General features: G+C 36.0%; 1 protein-coding gene across 2 annotated transcripts in view; it reads right to left on the reverse strand.

Moving 5' to 3' along the window:
• ITGAV (integrin subunit alpha V) overlaps positions 1-17747 on the reverse strand; it is a 76824-nt gene that overhangs the window by 9548 nt on the left and 49529 nt on the right. For both annotated transcript variants that reach the window (XM_016212598.2, XM_016212524.2), the window contains exons 15-26: positions 17080-17187; positions 15165-15223; positions 13259-13413; positions 9390-9527; positions 6403-6470; positions 5589-5736; positions 4988-5080; positions 2996-3075; positions 2545-2625; positions 1747-1852; positions 965-1123; positions 184-297 (exon numbers count right to left, since the gene is read on the reverse strand). In XM_016212598.2, the coding sequence (XP_016068084.1) occupies positions 184-297; positions 965-1123; positions 1747-1852; positions 2545-2625; positions 2996-3075; positions 4988-5080; positions 5589-5736; positions 6403-6470; positions 9390-9527; positions 13259-13413; positions 15165-15223; positions 17080-17187 (1309 nt within the window). The remainder of the gene's footprint in view (positions 1-183; positions 298-964; positions 1124-1746; positions 1853-2544; positions 2626-2995; positions 3076-4987; positions 5081-5588; positions 5737-6402; positions 6471-9389; positions 9528-13258; positions 13414-15164; positions 15224-17079; positions 17188-17747) is intronic.

Below are 17747 nucleotides of genomic sequence, written 5' to 3' on the forward strand. Positions count from 1 at the left end.
CGTTTAAAGGAAATCTGGCATTAATTTGACTAGGAACAAGAAAAGTAAGAGGACTGAATGGTATAAAAATATATGTAGTTCTTTCAAGCACAGCTGTTGTTATTTTTGAAAGTTCTCTGGCATCAGTTCCATAACCACACATTTTTAAATGTTTAAAGTGCTTGTTGTCGAAATGGCACTTACCAAAGTGTGAACATCTCCTTCACTCTGGGTGAGGTCTCGCTTGGTGATGAGATGGTTCCGGTCACCTTGCCCAGCAACAGTGTCATTCCTCTCGGCTATTTGTGAATTTGAGACCTAGGATTACATTAATAAACTGAGGATAAATAATAATGGAAAACATTTTACATTGACATTTTCACATAAACTGTTATATGTAATTGAAACATAGTGACTGAAAAAGTTACCTATGCCTGGCCATGATTTCTCTCCCTTTGCATAGCCAATTGGGGAAACTGATAAAACACACTGAAAGAGCCTGAAATTTCACAGGGGGCCATAAAAGTACTAGGATGGAGATGACTATATCCAAAAGTATACAGAATTCCATAAAATGGCATTTTTCTAAGTCACTAAGTCAAGAGAACCAGCAATAAAATGTAGTATCTTATCCCCAAAGACAAAAATTTCAGCAACAAAGCACCCTTGGCACAATGTCACAACGTTATATGTGGACAAATCACAATGTGATGGAACCAAAGTCAAATTAGGTCACTGAAAAATATCTCCTGAGGCTCACTGAACACCACAGGGTGTCCATATGGTTCACTAGGACTTCATAGAATGAATCCGCACTCATTATATAAATAAACAATTTAATCCCAGTGTACCGTTTGTAAACTAAAATACTTTTGCAGAATGGGTTTATGGATTAAAATGGTTGTTTTATTTCATGCATTTCTTTTGTTGGTTTTTTCAAAAAGCAATAAAACAGCAATATGAAGAGCTGCCATGCAGCCGGTACCTTAATTCTCAAAGGGTTGATCTCCATATCTGAAGCGCAGGTCATGGGCCCGTCAATGTCATATTGGAGGAGGTACAACAAGGTGTTGTTGTTATACTTGTAAGGCCACTGAAGGTTTAGCATTGCCTTGCTGAACGAACTGGGGCCGTTGTTTCTCAGCTAATGAGGAAGAGAAAATGTAAATGTTCTGGGCAAAAATCTATTCTAGAATCGTTTCCCTACATCAACTTTAGGAATCACTAGCAACAAGATTTGAAACAGCAGGTTTTCCACAGTTACTCTAGTATTACAACATGACTATTATTATACAAAAGAGATCAAACTCAGTATCTGCCTCAAGTGCAGGGCAGAATGTGCTAGGATAAAAATATAAACAGAAGAGGAAAATGTGAAAATGTTATTGACGAAAGATTGTATAGAAAGTTTTCTTCCTACAGAAATCAGATTTTGATGATCTGCTATAGGCATTTTAAATTTTAAGTCAGAACTGCAAAATGTCCATGTGAAAATACTCAATGGCATACTGGTTTTATTCAAGTAGAACTAATTGGTTTTAAACAACAATTTGTATAAACTGCTTTCTTTAACCACTTGAAGCTGCTTGTCTAATAAAAATGAACTTATGAATAATAGGGGAGAAAATTCAAAGAACTCTCTGGTGCATACTTAAACTACGCATAATTTACATAAAATTAAATAGACTTGTCTTTTAAAAGCAGCCTATCTGTTCCTCTCTTTGTTGGCTGTCTACCGGCTATCAGTTAAATCCAACAACTGCAAACCTCATAGATGTGCTGAATAACTGGCCCAACATCTTCTTCGGTCTCAGGGTTCTCCTTGTGCTCCCAATTTGGAATGGGAAGAAAGATATGATCAGGACTTGAGACTCTAAACAATGACCAAAGAAAACCTACCATGAATATCAAAATGATACAGTCAGTTCATTTTCTAGAGTACCCTGTATCCAAATGAATAAAAGCAGAATTTTTAAAGAGCACTACATATTTAAAAGAAAAAAACCTATACAGGTATACACATACGCATGCGCACAAACATACACACTACCATTTATTGACTCTAACATAACAGGTGACTTGATGTCAATTTGCATAAAATAAAAGTTGAGTACACTTATTTTGTGCCTGCTGCTGCCATGTCTGGTTTATTGCCAGATGGTAACCAAATAAATATTTGGAACACACACCTAGAATCTTCTCACTACAGAAGCTCTAGCATTGGTGCACCATCACCAAACATGAAGCGCCTACTACCCAAAAGTAGCTAGGGGGCCCTGGCGTTACTTTTAAAAAGTAACTTTTTTTCTCTTTTAATATATCTTTATTGATTTCAGAGAGAGGAAAGGAGAGGGAGAGAGAGAGATAGAAACACCAATGACTTGAGAGAGTGATTGATCGAGCCCACAACACAGGCATGTGCCCTGACCGGGAATCGAACCCTGATCGCCTGGATCCTAGGTCGGCGCTCAACCGCTGAGCCACGCCCAGCTGGGCAAAAGTAACTACTTTTTAAAGTAGTTTTAACCATGAGAATGAGATACTCAACTCGGTAATCATACTGACCCTCTTATCTCAACAGCAGCTAAAACAGCAAGGTCAACTCTGTAAGATACCACTGGGCTTACTCTGTCAAAAAGATTGGAGCTGAAAAAGAAAAGAATACACTTAGGACTGAATTGAACATAATCATCATCAAAATCATACAGAAGCAAAAGCAGTGACACTAAAAATGAACAAATTAAAAGCAACAAAGAAATCAAAAATATATAAATCAATTATTTTCATTAGCATTTAATCCCAAAAGGATGGTCAAGTTTTACTTAACTTTAAGTTTTGTTTTATAAACTCAAAAACTGACAAACTTATTCTTACGATATAAACAATGATTTTTAAATGGTATAATCAAGTAACAAAATTTTAGTCTATTCTATTCCATATTAAATTATATTACACAACATATTTATAACAAATATTCCTCAATAGTTATTATAAACTGAAAAGGCTGTTTTTATACCTTTGGATTTGTAAATCAAATTTCACAGAAGTATCCATCTCTGATTGCTGGTGCACACTAAAACGGAGACCAGCTAAGAGCTGAGGGAGGAAGAAAAGATGGTAACGTCAGTTAAAGCAATATCTAACTAGTAAAATGTCAGTGTCCAATAAAAAAGAATGTCCTACAATAGGGTTTTTCTAAACTTACAATAAACTGAAAGCATTGTAACAAAGATAATTAAATCTGATCTTTCTATCAAGTCTCTTTTAAGATACCTGGGCTAATATATAATGGACTCTATTTAACAACAGTTCTTAATTATAGGTATATCTCCTTATAATAATTATCTTTACCAAAAAATGCAAAAGTAAATGTTGAATCAATGAAAGTAAGTAATTATGGACAATGATTTGGTTACAGGAAGCTAACAACTGAAACTGTGCTAATGGAGCAGGAAGGAGGAATGGATGATTTACAGGCGTAAGAGGACTTGACTAAAGAAGGCATAGGTAGGACCAGAACCAGGATTTCTCCTCACGGCTCACAACTCTATCAACACCAAGCATCCTAACTTCTGCGGGTGGAAAACTGTTATTTTAAATTGAAAACTGAGTTACAAGATAAGAGAAAACAGGCTTTTGGAATCACATATATGACACATAAAAGGCATTTCGGGGGGACTTCAAACTGCCTCCCACTTTACAAAGCCTGGAGTTGGCCATTTGAAATAACCTGGAATCGTCGATACTGAATAAGCTGTGAGTGGAAAAGCTAGAGAGAATGTGAATATGAAAAAATAAAAAGTAAGTTCAACTTGTTCATGAAACATTGTGCTAAATATATGAGAAAAAAATGCAACTCCAGGTACTCTGTTCAAGCCCTGTTACTTAAGACCTCACAGATCTATAAGTAAAGACTTTTAACGAAAACTGTGCTTAAAGAAATATGGAATATTTTTTAAAATATTTAAAATATATTTGATATATACATTGTGTAAACTTAAGGTATAGAGCATGATTTGATACATTTATGAACTGTAATAGGGTTGCTCTTACAGTGATAGTTAGCACCTCTATCATGTCACATAATTATCATTTTTTTGTGGTTGGAAAAAAGATCTAGTCTCTCAGCAAGTTTGATGATTATAATACAATATTATATCATCTACAGTATATTCTCAGTACTGTGCACTAGCTCTCCAGGAGCTAACAGTAAAAAAACTTGTGCCCTTTAACCACATCTACCAGGAGAGATGTTGTTTAAGGGAAAATATGGAATATTTACCCCCATATTATCACAGATTTTCACATTACCAATATATCTACTGTAAAAAGTAACACAAAATATACTGCCATTTTTCCTTGATATCAGGAATTATACAAAGTATACAGGGTGGGGCAAAAGTAGGTTTACAGTTGTGACTATGTGAAACAGCTTACTCTTGTACTATTGTTATTATATTATTTCCCATACAAACAACTATAAACCTACCTTTGCCCCACCCTGTATTTTGCTTACTCCTTAGAGGATTTGGGAAGCAACCCACTGAGTGCATCTTCTCAAGCTCCTGCTCTGCCTCCTCCCTACCTGATGCAACCAAGGTGCTCCTTGATTCTGTCTGGGACAACCATATAGGTTTCAAGTTAATGAGAAAATCTCTCACCTAAGAATGACAGTCTTGTTATTTATTTGTCAGAGTAGCTTAGAGGATTCATTAAAGCATTAGTTTAAAATATCAAAGTTACAATTTCAGTCCTTAAACCATGTACCAAACTGAAGGTAGTGTAAAGGCCAGTTTATTGAATACAGCGTAACAGCACAACCCATTATTTTATTTGTTTAGTCAAAACTAAACAAAACTCTGCTAATTACTGTGCTCTAAATCAAACCCGATTTAAAGACATCATTTTGAAGCGTTTATTTTAAAAAAATTACTATAGAACAAACCCACAGAAAAATAAGTGTGCTACTTTCTTTAGAAGATAATTCCATTCAATTAAAATGTCTTACTTGAGTTCCAGCCTTCATCGGGTTTCCGAGGTCACATACCACCTGGCGGGTTTGGTTTTCTGTCTTAAATGCACAGGAAAGTCTTGCTAAGGCCTTTGACCAAAAAAAAAATTATAAGGAAAATAAATTAATAACCAAAATAAAAAAGCAGAGGTCATAAGACTAAAAAGTTCCTAGACAATATCATGCAGTTAGATATTTAAGTTTCTTCTTTACAAAGCAAATACACTTATTTGAGCAAATGGATAAGACAGAAACCATACTTGTATACAACTGCCACATATAAATGTAAAAATATTTCTAAAAGATCCCTTGAGGACTTAGATACATAACCACATTACCTCTGACAAATAATTTGATGGACAGGCTCAGGTACTTTATCTACCTGACCTTGTTTCAGGCACTTAGTTAGCAATCTTAAAAATGTCATATCAATGCATTAGGCAAAGTATTAGGCTTGAAAGGAATTATGTAAGATAGGAACTCTACTGTCTAGCAATTTAGCCTTAAGTAGAATGGCTACACCAAATAGGGGAGTAGATCATTAATGTTAATGAGACCTATGAGTGCATATCGATCTATAAAGAGGCCGTTTGCTTACTTCACTATTGCGGACAACCCCGATGAAATCAGCCTGCGGTGGGATGGACACGATGAGTTCAGCTTCATAGGCACCTTCTCCTTGGTTCTGAGCCTTAACGATCAATGTCAGAGGGTTGTCATCTCCAATATAGATCTTCTTTTGATCTCTGCAAGTTAATACAAATCTAGACAATGAAAAAAGACTGCATGGGAATAGCATGGCTGTTCAAAGAAACAAATGCACGGATAGCACTGACATGTTCAACAGCATCTCAAGATATTTTAAGACTACTACACAGCTCAATAGAAAACTGGAAATAGCACACTGGGTGCAAATCCAATGCTTTTCTAAGCAAAAAAAAATGTTGATGCCACTAGTATATTACTCTCATTCGTATCTATTACTGAAGTAATTTTATATCTCTTTGTATGTACTTACTAATTCTCTGATTTTTCCCCCCAAAAACTGAATGAATCATTTGTCATGATTCTCACAAAATTCCTTATAATTTATATATTATATAATGGTAATCAGATTCCTTTAGTTAGGAGTATATCAATAACAAAATGTATCTTTAAGAAGATATGATGTTACTCTGGAACACTACTCAATGAAGAATGGGAATAGGTCTACATCAGCCTACACAACCAGTAAAAACACAGTGCGTATTTTTTTAAAGCTCAATATTGACAGTTTTACCATTACAAAAAATCACATATTATCCTCTAATATAACTGATTCTCATTCAAATATACTATTACTTTGAGTAGAAACATGGGCTCTTCTATTTAAAGTTCTTATTACACTGTTTATTATTTGGAGCAAACCTTACCTATCTACAGAAACTTCCAGTTTGGGTTTACAGACGTTGTCTTCACCACAGTCGAGGAGAATATGAGCCTAGAAAAGAAAGGCAATTTATTTTTTCTACATGAAAAAGATAACAATACAGGTCACACATGCTGTGTAACAAAATATATGTGAAGCGCATGACTATACACATGCACACATGCATAGATTTAGATTTATCAGCTTATGTGCATACCTAAATGGAGAAGGAATCATGGCTACTTACTTTCAAATAGGTCAGTGAAGAGTCAAGGACAAGGAAGGGAAAGGTTCATAGGACATAATACAATTAGTCAAGCCTTTCGGCTCTATCTCAGATTAAGCTGCTACGATTCTGGAATGAAGTGTCAGGCAGGAGAAAGTAACGGTCAAGAAACGGGGGTTCAGCTGCTGCTGGCTACGCTATGTGCTCTTGGGCAAATAAACTCCCTTCTAGGGTTTCTCCTTACAGACCAGTCCTCTGGCAACACCATGGAAATAGAGCAGCAATTCAGATAAGCAAAGCAAAGGGGACAGGCACTGGGCAAGACGATGGGGGCACACGCATGGCCCCGGGGAAGGAGAGGGAGGCCAAGGTTCTGACACAGTGACGTTGGCCTCTCAGGGAGCAGGGGAGCCAGCACCCGAACCCTCCTCTCAGTCTGGCCACGGATGTGCCCGCGGGAGCACGGAGAGCCTGAAAGAGAACCTGGGAAGGGGCCAAAGAGGCTCAGGAGGATTTGAAGGAAGGAAGAAAAAAGGAAAGAGAAAAGGAGGGCATTTTTGGTTGGTCTATTGTTAATATCCACAGGGCTTCAGTCCAAAGGCAGGCAGACAGAAAGAGAAAAAGATTTAGAGGGGAATAATAATGAAAGGCTTCCTTGGAAAAAAACTAAAAAGAGATGGCAGATTCCAAGTCATTATAGGGAATATGTAGCCACCCGGGATAAAACTGTATGACAGACATCTTAACTGTAAGATTAATTGGAGATGAGACCCAATGATACATGAAAATTAACTAAAAAACCTAAACATAAGCAGTTTCTGTTCACTTCGAAAAGGGGGGGGGCAGGACCATTAGAAGAATTTTTTGGTGATTCTATAGATCATACCAAATACAATCACTGCTAAATTAGTTCAGGAATAAAGTGTGGAGTTTGCAGACAATAAATTAACTAGTGATATGGTGTGTATTAAGAACTTCAGGATGATGAGTATCTAAAGTTTAAAATGAGAAATATATATGAAATATTAATAAACAGTGGTACAGGGATATTTGGCTATCACTCTACATTGAAGAGAAAGGACTTAGCTGGCATTGGTGCAGCTAACGTATTAAAATATGCTATTAGGAAAGGTGGTTTCAGAAATGGAAAAGCAGAGAGCAATGCTCTCTACTTACAGGGAACCAATTGTCTACAGTTAAGTACTTAACATCTTGCACAAAGTAAGAACTTAATATCTATTTGAATAAATACATGATGGGCAGGAGAAAAAAGCTAATCTTACTGCAGAAAGCACTAAACTTCTAACTCCGAAAAATTAGGATGCAGAGAGGGAAACTCTAGGGCTACCCTGTCCAATACAGTAGCCACTAGTGAGCCACATGTGGCTTTTGAGCACTTGAAATGAACCTAGTGTGACTAATAAATTTACTTATTTATTTATTTATCTATCTATCCTCACCTGGGGCTGTTTTATTGATTTTAGAGAGAGAGGAAGAAAGACAGAGCAACAACGATGTGAGAGAAACATCGACTGGTTGCCTCCCATATGCCCCAGACCGGGAATGGAACCCACAACCTTCTGGTGTACAGACGATGCCCCAATCAACTGAGCCACCCTGCCAGAGCTTAAGAAATTTATTTTTAGATTGTATTTAATTTCAATAAATTCAAATTTAAATTTAAAAACTGATACTTAATTCTGTTAATAATAAACTCGTATGTTTAGATCAACTTAGGTATGTGCATCTACTTTTTCAACTGCAAATTATATGAATTCTAAATACAGAAAAAGTATTTGTGATGAAGCTTAAGCATTTGAATCGAGATGTGCTGTAAGTATGTAACACTCTGGACTTAAATAATGTAAAGTATTTCACTGATAGTTTTTAAATTGATTACATATTCAAATAATAATAATTCTGGATATTTTCATGTGTTCACCCAAAATTCATATGTTTAAGTCCAGAATGTGACCTGTATTTGGAGATATGGTCTTTAAAGAGGTAATTAAGTTAAAATGACATCATTAGGGTGGGCCCTAACCCAGTATGACTGATGCTTTGTAAGGAGACTGGGACACAGACACACATAGGGGGAAGACTCTGTGAAGACACAGGAAGACAGAGAAGATGGCCATCCACAAGCCAGACAGAGAGGCATGGATGAAACCACCCCTGTCGACACTCTGATCTTATACTTTAAGCCTCCAGAACTGTGAGAAAATAAGTTTCTATTGTTTAAGCCACCCAGTGTGTAGTACTTTGTTATGATAGTCCTAGCAAAATAATACAAATATATTATTAAAATTAATTTTGCCTGAATTCATGGGTTTAACATAAAATTTTCTAAAAATATTATAATAGTCTTTATGAAATTTTATTGCTTTATTTGGTTTTACGTAAAGAATGTACTATCTATGTATATATGTGTGTACTTTTTCCAGTTAAAATATAAATCAAAGATAAAACAAATATAAAACTTGTTTAGCAAAATACTAAAATACTATGTAAATAAATTGGTGTTTTGTTGTTTTCCTTGAATTATTTAACTGTTTTATGTGACCCCACCTTTCTCTCCATATCACTAAGTTCTAAGTAGCTTTAAATATCTCTAACCTGAAAGTCCACGTTCCTTCCCCTCTGGCTTCTCTGACTAAAATCCCAACATTACGAAAGCAATCCCTTGTGATATTTTAAAATATGAATTGCAGGACCATACAAAAATTCAAGTATAAAGTTAATGATAAATTGAGAAAGTACAGTACCTGTCGACTGACGTTGGCAGGAGTGAACTGGTTAAGAATGGGTTGCAAGCCTGTTGCATCAGTAGCTGTTCTATAATCCAATCGATACTCCATAAAAACAGTAATTGGAGTGAGTTTGTCTCTAAATTCAGATTCATCCTAGAAATGGAAAAGCTTTGAATTAATGATGACATCAACCTAGGACATCAAACTATCTGCAGAAATCCGTAAGTGCAATATACAAAGCCTGCTGTATTATTTGTCTCTTGATCCAATTCTACCAAAACCCTCTGTAAAACTATACTTTAAAAAAAGAATAGAGTATCCAAAAAGATTATCATTATTCAATGAGAACACTTAATCAAGTTTTGTAATATTATGTAATATTGATTCACACAAAAATATATGAAGCATGTTAATAAAATGAGCACTCAAATGCACGCCCAATATTGTAACTGGAACATTACTGATACCGCTTAAGCTACCCACGGGCTCCTCTCGTTTTCATCCCTCTGCCTTCCTGCTCTGACGTAACCACTAACCTGAATTTTAAGTTCACCATTCCCTTGACTGCTTTCAGCAGTTTTAGCATAGTGTATATGTTTCTAAACAAAATGTGCTTGAGTTTGCCTTTCCTGTTTATTTAAAACTTAGATCATATATATTCTTTTGTGATTTTACTTAGTTCTGTTCAATACTCTTGTTAAGATTCATCCATACTGTTGCGTGTAGCTAAGGTTAAGTTTTACATTGAGTAATATTTCATCATATAAGAAATCCAATGTTTATTTGTCCATTCTCCTATCAAAGGTTACTTGGATTTTTTTTAGTGCTTTTTGTTTTTGCTATTACAAAAATAATGTTGTAATGATTCTTCTACATAGTGAGAAGTAGTTTATCAGTTGTATAATACCATATTATTTTCCAAAGTCTTCATAACAATTTACACTGCCATCAGTAACGTGTAAAAATTCTCATTAATTCACATCTTCACCAACTGACAGGTATTGGCAGGTTTTGTTTTACTGTAAGATGGTATTTCTTCATAATTATAACTGGAGGTATCTGTCCTGCTTAAATCACAAACAGTTATTAATTTAATCAAAAGCTTTTTCTACACTTAAGATGATCATGTTTTTTCTTCAGTTTACTCACATGTTAAGTTACACTTCTGTAGTTTTAATGTTAACCCACCCTAGGATAAACCCAAGTTGGTATATTTATTTTATCTTTTCAATAAACCCCTAGATTTTAATTAGCTCAGTAATTCTGCATCTATGTCTTTGTGTAAGACTGGCAGGAAATTTTGTTTCCTCTTTTATCTGTAGTTTTCAATGCCTAATTTTGTGGAGGATTTTCCCTTCCTTTTTTTAACCTTTAAGTTAAATGGCATTTAAGGTTGTGCATTTACCTTTATATTCTGCTAAACTGTGACATCCCATTTTTTTTCTTTTTGTTTTTTTCAGTATTTTTTTAATTTACTGGGGTGACATTTAATAAAATTATATAGGTTTCAGGTGTACAATTTGGTAATACACCTGAATTCACCACCCCAAGTCAAGTCTCCATCCCATTTGTTTCCCCTTTACCTCCTTTACCTACTGCCACCGAACTTTCCCTCTGGTAGTCACCATGCTGTTGACTGTGTCTATAAATTTGCTTGTTTTTTGTTTAATCCCTTCACCTTTTTACCCAGCCCCCGGCCCCCGACAGCTGTCAATCGGTTCTCTGTATCTATGAGTCTGTTTCTATTTTGTTTGTTTATTTTGTCCATTAGATTCCACATGTAAGTGAGGTCATATGGTCCTTGTCTTTCTCCGACTGGCTTATTTCACTTCGCATAATACTCTCCGGGTCCCTCCATGCTGTCGCAAAGGGTAAGATTTCCTTCTCTTTTATGGCTGAGTAGTAAGTATCCCATTGTGTAATGTCCCACAGCTTTTTATCCACTCATCTACCGATGGACACTTGAGCTGCTTCCAAATCTTGGCTCTACTGTAAATAACGCTGCAATGAACACAGAGGTGCATATGTTCTTTCAAATTAGTGTTTTGGTTTCTTCAGATATATTCCCAGAAGTGGAATCGCTGGGTCATAGGGCAGCTCCATGTTTAATTTTTTTTTTTTTTTTTAAATATATCTTTATTGATTTCAGAGAGAGGAAAGGAGAGGAAGAGAGAGAGACAGAAACATCAATGAGGAGAGAGTCATTGATCAAGCCTGCAACCGGGCATGTGCCCTGACCAGGAATGGAACCCCGATCGCCTGGATCCCAGGTTGATGCTCAACCGCTGAGCCACGCCCGGCCGGGCTCCATGTTTAATCTTTTGAGGTAACTCGGTACTGCTTTCCACAGTGGCTGCCCCAGTCTGCAGCCCCACCAGCAGTGTACCAGGGTTCCCCTTTCTCAACACCCTCGCCAGCACTTGTCGTTTGTTGATGGAGCCATTCTCACAGGTGTGAAGTGATACCTCATTGTGGTTTTAATTTGCATTGCTCTGAGGACTAGTGATGTCGAGCATCTTTTCATATGTCTATTGGCCATTTGGATGTCCTTTTTGGAGAAGTGTCTATTCAAGACATTTGCCATTATTTAATTGGGATTGTTTGTTTTTGTGTTGAGTTTCATAACTTCTTTATAAATTTTGGATATTACTCAGATAAATCATTGGCTAATATGTCCTCCCATTAAGTGGGTTGACTTTTCATTTTGTTGATGGTTTCCTTTGCTGAGCAAAAACTTTTTAGTTTGATGTAGTCCCATTTGTTTACTTTTTTGTCTGTTTTCCCTGCTTGAGGAGATATATGTTGCATGTGGTATAAGAAGGTGGGCCAGTTTCATTTTTTTTTTGCACATATCTGTGCCAAGTTTTATGTAGATCTGCTAAATCTTCTGAATCTTTACTAATGTTTTGGTCTTCTTTTTAAAACTTTCATCATTCATTTTTTTAAATATTTTACACAAATTTATATTCTGTAACATAATTCCAGTATCTCAAGCCTTTGAGGTCTAATATCTGTTTGTTGTTTTTTCCTAATAGCTTGTGTTTAGTGGAATTTTTAAAATAAATTTGTGGAAATCATGGGGCTCATGCTAGATCGTTACAGAGAGGCTCTGCACTTAATTTTGCTGGAGTCAGGGTGCACCTTTGTTCTGGAAACACTTTAGCCTCATGCAAGTGTCTAGACCTAAAGCAAGAGGCTCAGACCTCTGGCTTACAGAAGGCTCCAGGCAAGTCTAATCCCTGTGCGGTGTCTGCAATTACTGCTCACCCTCTCCCCTGGCTCCATCCCACCCCAGTCACCCTGGATCACACATTTGCTTACAACTCACAAGTCACATTTAGCCAATGGCCTTTTTAAATTGATTGCTCATTTTCAGTGAACCCTGGAAACTGCTTGTGCTATCTTGAAGGTCCAGCACTTTTTAAGAAATACATTTGTCATAATTTATTCAGTAGCATTATCGTGGGAAGACCATTTGGAATATTCAGTCTACCAGGAGTAGAAGTCCATTACTTAGCTTTGACATTTTAAAAAGCCACACTTCCTCAAGTGAATTTTTCTGTGCTTTCCTATTTCTTTTTAATATATCTTTACAGATTTCAGAGAAAGGAAGGGAGAGGGAAAGAGAGATAGAAACATCAATGATGAGTCATTGATGGGCTGCCTCCTGCGCGCCCCTACCAGGGATTGAGCCTACAACCCGGGCATGTGCCCTGCCCAGGAATCAAACCTCGACCTCCTGCTCAACCACTGAACCATGCCAGCCGGGCTGTGCTTTCCTATTGATTTAATATGTGAAAATGTATAGAGTGTGAAAATATTTGGATGAGGAAAAAAAACAATAAATAAAAAGAGAAGACAATGAGCAGAGAAATCTCTCTTACCCGTAGATATGCAATCAGCTCCTCACACTGCATCTGGCCCCCTCTTGAAATGGTCATGTTCTTGGAGTGACCCGGGGACCTGTTATGGAGAAATAGTGCTCGTCGAATTGCTCCTTTTTGCTTCAGTTTATCCAAAAGAAGCTCCACCTGGAAGTCTATACAAACCAAAGGATTTATAACCAACATAATCTTTATGGACACCTATCTGTCCTAGGTATCATGAGTTTTCATGTAAACAGAGATTTTTATTCCTTTAACAAGTAATTTGCTCCTAATTCATTAAGGATGTCTATACATTTTAGTGAGACCACAACATATTAATTCTGAACCAATGTTTAATAATTAATTAAATAATTAATCCAACTATCCTCAAAATAATGTCATATTAATTCAGACAACAGATAATGATGACAGTAAAACAACTATCAGATAGAGGAGAAAATTCTCTTCTATATTAAATTATTAAGCTAAGAGGAGGAAGTTCAGGGCATGAAATATATGTAAATTATATGTAAATTCACTTTCACCATTAATGCAAGTAGCAGGACTCTGGCTGATGGTGACTAAGAAATATTTACCAATATGCACCCATTCCACTATATTAAACACTACGATGAACGAACAGGTTGCATCACTCACCACTCCTACTTCCACTTAAGCTACCAGTATCAAATTGTCACATAAATATGCCCCTCACGAAACAAGTGGCTCTATATAGTTATCTGGGTCAAGAATCACCTTAAAATGAACATGCAACCCAGCAGGTGTGGCTCAGCGGTTGAGCATCGACCTAGGATCCAAGTAGATCAAGGTTCGATTCCCAGTCAGGGCACATGCCCGGGTTGTGCGCTCAATCCCCAGTAGGGGGCGTGCAGGAGGCAGCCCATCAATGATGTTTCATCATTGATGTTTCTCTCTCTCTCCCTCTCCCTTCCTTTCTCTGAAATCAATAAAGAAATATTAAAAAAAGAAAAAAAAGAGAATGTGCAGCTTACTGGTCTGAAGCACAGTTGTTAGGATTACTGCTTGTAAGATTCAGGTCTTTTAAGGAGTTTCTTCAAAGCAGGGAAGAGTGCAGATCTTTAAAACTACAAATGTTTTTCCCAGTTTCTCTAAATGCTGAACTTCATGTCAAGTTTGGGTGAAAACCCAGGGTTATTTTGCTTCCACTTCTGTTCCGTCCACCCACAAACATACTAAGCATCCTCTTGCCTCCAGCTTCTTGAAATTTCCTCTGTGCAAAATACTCCTCTGGACATCCCCAAGCTCCTCCCTTTCCTTGCTACCCTATGTGAACTTTCATGCAGAAACCCATGCCCAACATATGCAGTCCTCTTCCCCTGCTTTATTATTACTCCCTAGCACTTGTTGCTAACATACTGAGAGATCTTGGCCACAATTACTTAACTCTCCCACCTTGCTCTCAGGACCACATAAACCATCTTTTGGAAATAAAGAGTCAACTCTGAGCTTGCTGTGTGGATAAAATTTAGGGGCCAAAACTTTTTCTCCTTCTATTTCTAAAGCACCTCTACTCGAGATTGCTGGGGGATTCTCCAAGACATAAAACATAATGTTCTCAGTAGATCATCTACTTATAAACAATGAAACTCATTTCTCCTCAAGCTCATTTATCTCACATTGGTAATCGCTTAACTTTGTGAAAATCGTATTTACCAGTCAGTGGGTTATTTTGTTCACAATGTCAAGAAATAAATGTATTATTTCTGAAATGGGTTAAGAGTTTCCAAACAAAGTAATTATGGTGCAATGTTAAAGGACTTTAAACATTCACATAAAAAATAACAATAACTGTTTGAGTAATTATTCAAATATTCCAAAACATTTTCAAGTGCTGTGTATGCAACATCATTAAAATAATATAACTTTTCTGCAGGACACTTACTAAGTTTCTTGGGAAGTGCTCCTTTGCCATCTGCCTTTAAGCAGAACCTGACGTTAAAACTGTAGGAAAAAAGAAAATACACAAATCCTTTAATTCAGTTTAGAAATATTTTTTATCATCACTCAAATCTCACATTTCTCACATATAGTTTACACTGTGAAGCTTTATGTATTTCTCCATGTCTTAATATTATACTTAAAACATGAAACTCTAAAATAATCTAATTCATCCTTCAGTAATTTAATCACACTTCCTTTCATAGCACCTTGATGAGGAAAAAAAGAAAACAATTTCCTAACTTGCTCTCAAGTTTACAGACCCTGTTGATAAAGCTAAATGAGGGAGGTGACAGTCCAGACTTAAAATAGTGTCTCATTTAATAGAAAGCCCCACAAAAGCTTCCTTCAACTAGCAAACTCCCCTAAGATGGTGTTTTTCACAATTTATTAGCAAGTGCTGAAATCAGTATAATGGGCTGTGTCCGGCATTATTAAAATAAATTAATTAAATAAATAAAATTGACTTAAATTACACATATGTGTTTACTGGATTATGATACAAAATACATTTTGTACTATGTGCCACAATAAAAAACATATGAAAGCTACTGCTTTAGCTATTCAAAGTCTTCAAATTATTAGCATAATTATAAGCATATTATTAGGACCTACCCAGAGACGTGCAACGTGAGTGAAGGGAAGAAAGGCAGTAAAACTTAGAGCCAAAAATCTTGAAAGCAACTTTACTACCAATCGATAAAAATGAAAACCAAACATTACATTACATTTTACTGCCATCAAATGAAAGAAATTTTTGAAAAATTATTTTAATAATAATAATTCAAGAACAAAATCAAGAAAAATATTTTTCATTAGCTCTTTTGAAATAAAAACTTCCCAGCTTCCAATCATTCTACCCTTCATCTCTACGTTCTCTGATTTTTGTGTGCCAGGAACTTGAACAGTGTTTCCCAAAGTGGGGTACTCATAGTAATTTTAATAGCATATGGGTCAAGATATTTCATGATTAATGTTATATTTATTTTGACATGTAGAAGAAAGATACTAGTTATTCCATTTTATTTTAAAATGTTTTAAAGCAAAGCATAAGTTAATTTAAGGGAAAAAAATCTTAAGAAAATTATAAATACAGGTAGAATGAAAATACAGCTAAATATGCAATATAGGAAAGAGTATCATAAAAATAATGGAGACTTGAGAAACACCGAGTCATAGAAGAATTCAGACATTAAATTTACAAAAAATAGCCCGGCCGGGCATGGCTCAGCGGTTGAGCGTTGACCTGGGATCCAGGCGATCGGGGTTCGATTCCCGGTCAGGGCACATGCCCGGGTTGTGGGCTCAATCAATGACTCTCTCATCATTGATGTTTCTATCTCTCTCTCTCCCTCTCCTTTCCTCTCTCTGAAATCAATAAAAATATATTAAAAAAAAAAAAAAACTTACAAAAAATATTTTTTCTTTAGAAACTAGTAAAGGAACAAGTAGAAGACTGGTATATTAGAACGAAATAATATTTTTTCATACAGCTACTCACAGATAGTAAATCTGGAAAAGATCGTATCTTTTAAAAATTATAATGTTCATGAGTCTTTTTTTAGAATTAAATATAAATGAATTCTGAGGTCTCCTTAGCTTTTCCTTCTTTTTCAATATTTTCATTCAGCATGCATCATTTTTAAAAACTTTACACTAGTTTTTAGCACACTTCTAAAGCTTTCTACAGATCTTCCTTAGAACAGTATTTCTATAACGCAATCTATGGCATGAAAACAAGAAGACACCCATAGAAACTGCTTTAGCAATTCTTCACTCTCCACCTTCATTTTCAATTGTTTTTACAATAATTGAACCACTAATCACAGTAATATCTATCATTAAACTTATACTCTTACCAGGAAACTTTCAGATCTGTCCCAGGCAGTGGGCAGGTTTTATTGTCTTGATTTAAAATGCTAGGGTACACCTCAAGGCCAGCATTTACAGTGATAACCGGCCTGGCTCTAGGAGAAAGAGAGATATAGGAAATAAGAAAAAAATTTTAAAGTTGTTTAAAATGTTAGATTGATCTAAGCCTTACGGTTGACATCCACAGTGCAGTGTTTATTGAAGCACTGTTTACAATAGCAAAACAAACGAAACAAAAACTCAGAATGACCAACTGTCCCAGTTTGCCTAGGATTGTCCTGATTTTAGCATGGAAAGTTCCATGACCTTGTAAATTCCTCAGTTCCAGGCAAAGTGGGACAACTAGCCAATCTGAACTGTCCATTAAAGTAGAATGGTCAAACAAGTCATGGGATAGGTACCTAATGCGATGCAATACAGTGGCGAAAATGATGCCATAAATCCATCTGTGCTGCTATGGATGATCTCTAAGATATATGCGAGATACAATTTTAGTATGATGCGGAAAAATCCACAAGGTACAAAGGATACATACACACACACACACACACACACACACAATTATTTTAATGTATAGTATATTTCTGTTAGGTTACAGTAATAAACTAGTAACTAGTGTGAGATTTTTTTATTGTGTGCTCTTTTTATATTATTT

Source organism: Miniopterus natalensis, chromosome 8 (assembly GCF_054644295.1).
Source record: "Miniopterus natalensis isolate mMinNat1 chromosome 8, mMinNat1.hap1, whole genome shotgun sequence".
NCBI lineage: Eukaryota > Metazoa > Chordata > Mammalia > Chiroptera > Miniopteridae > Miniopterus > Miniopterus natalensis.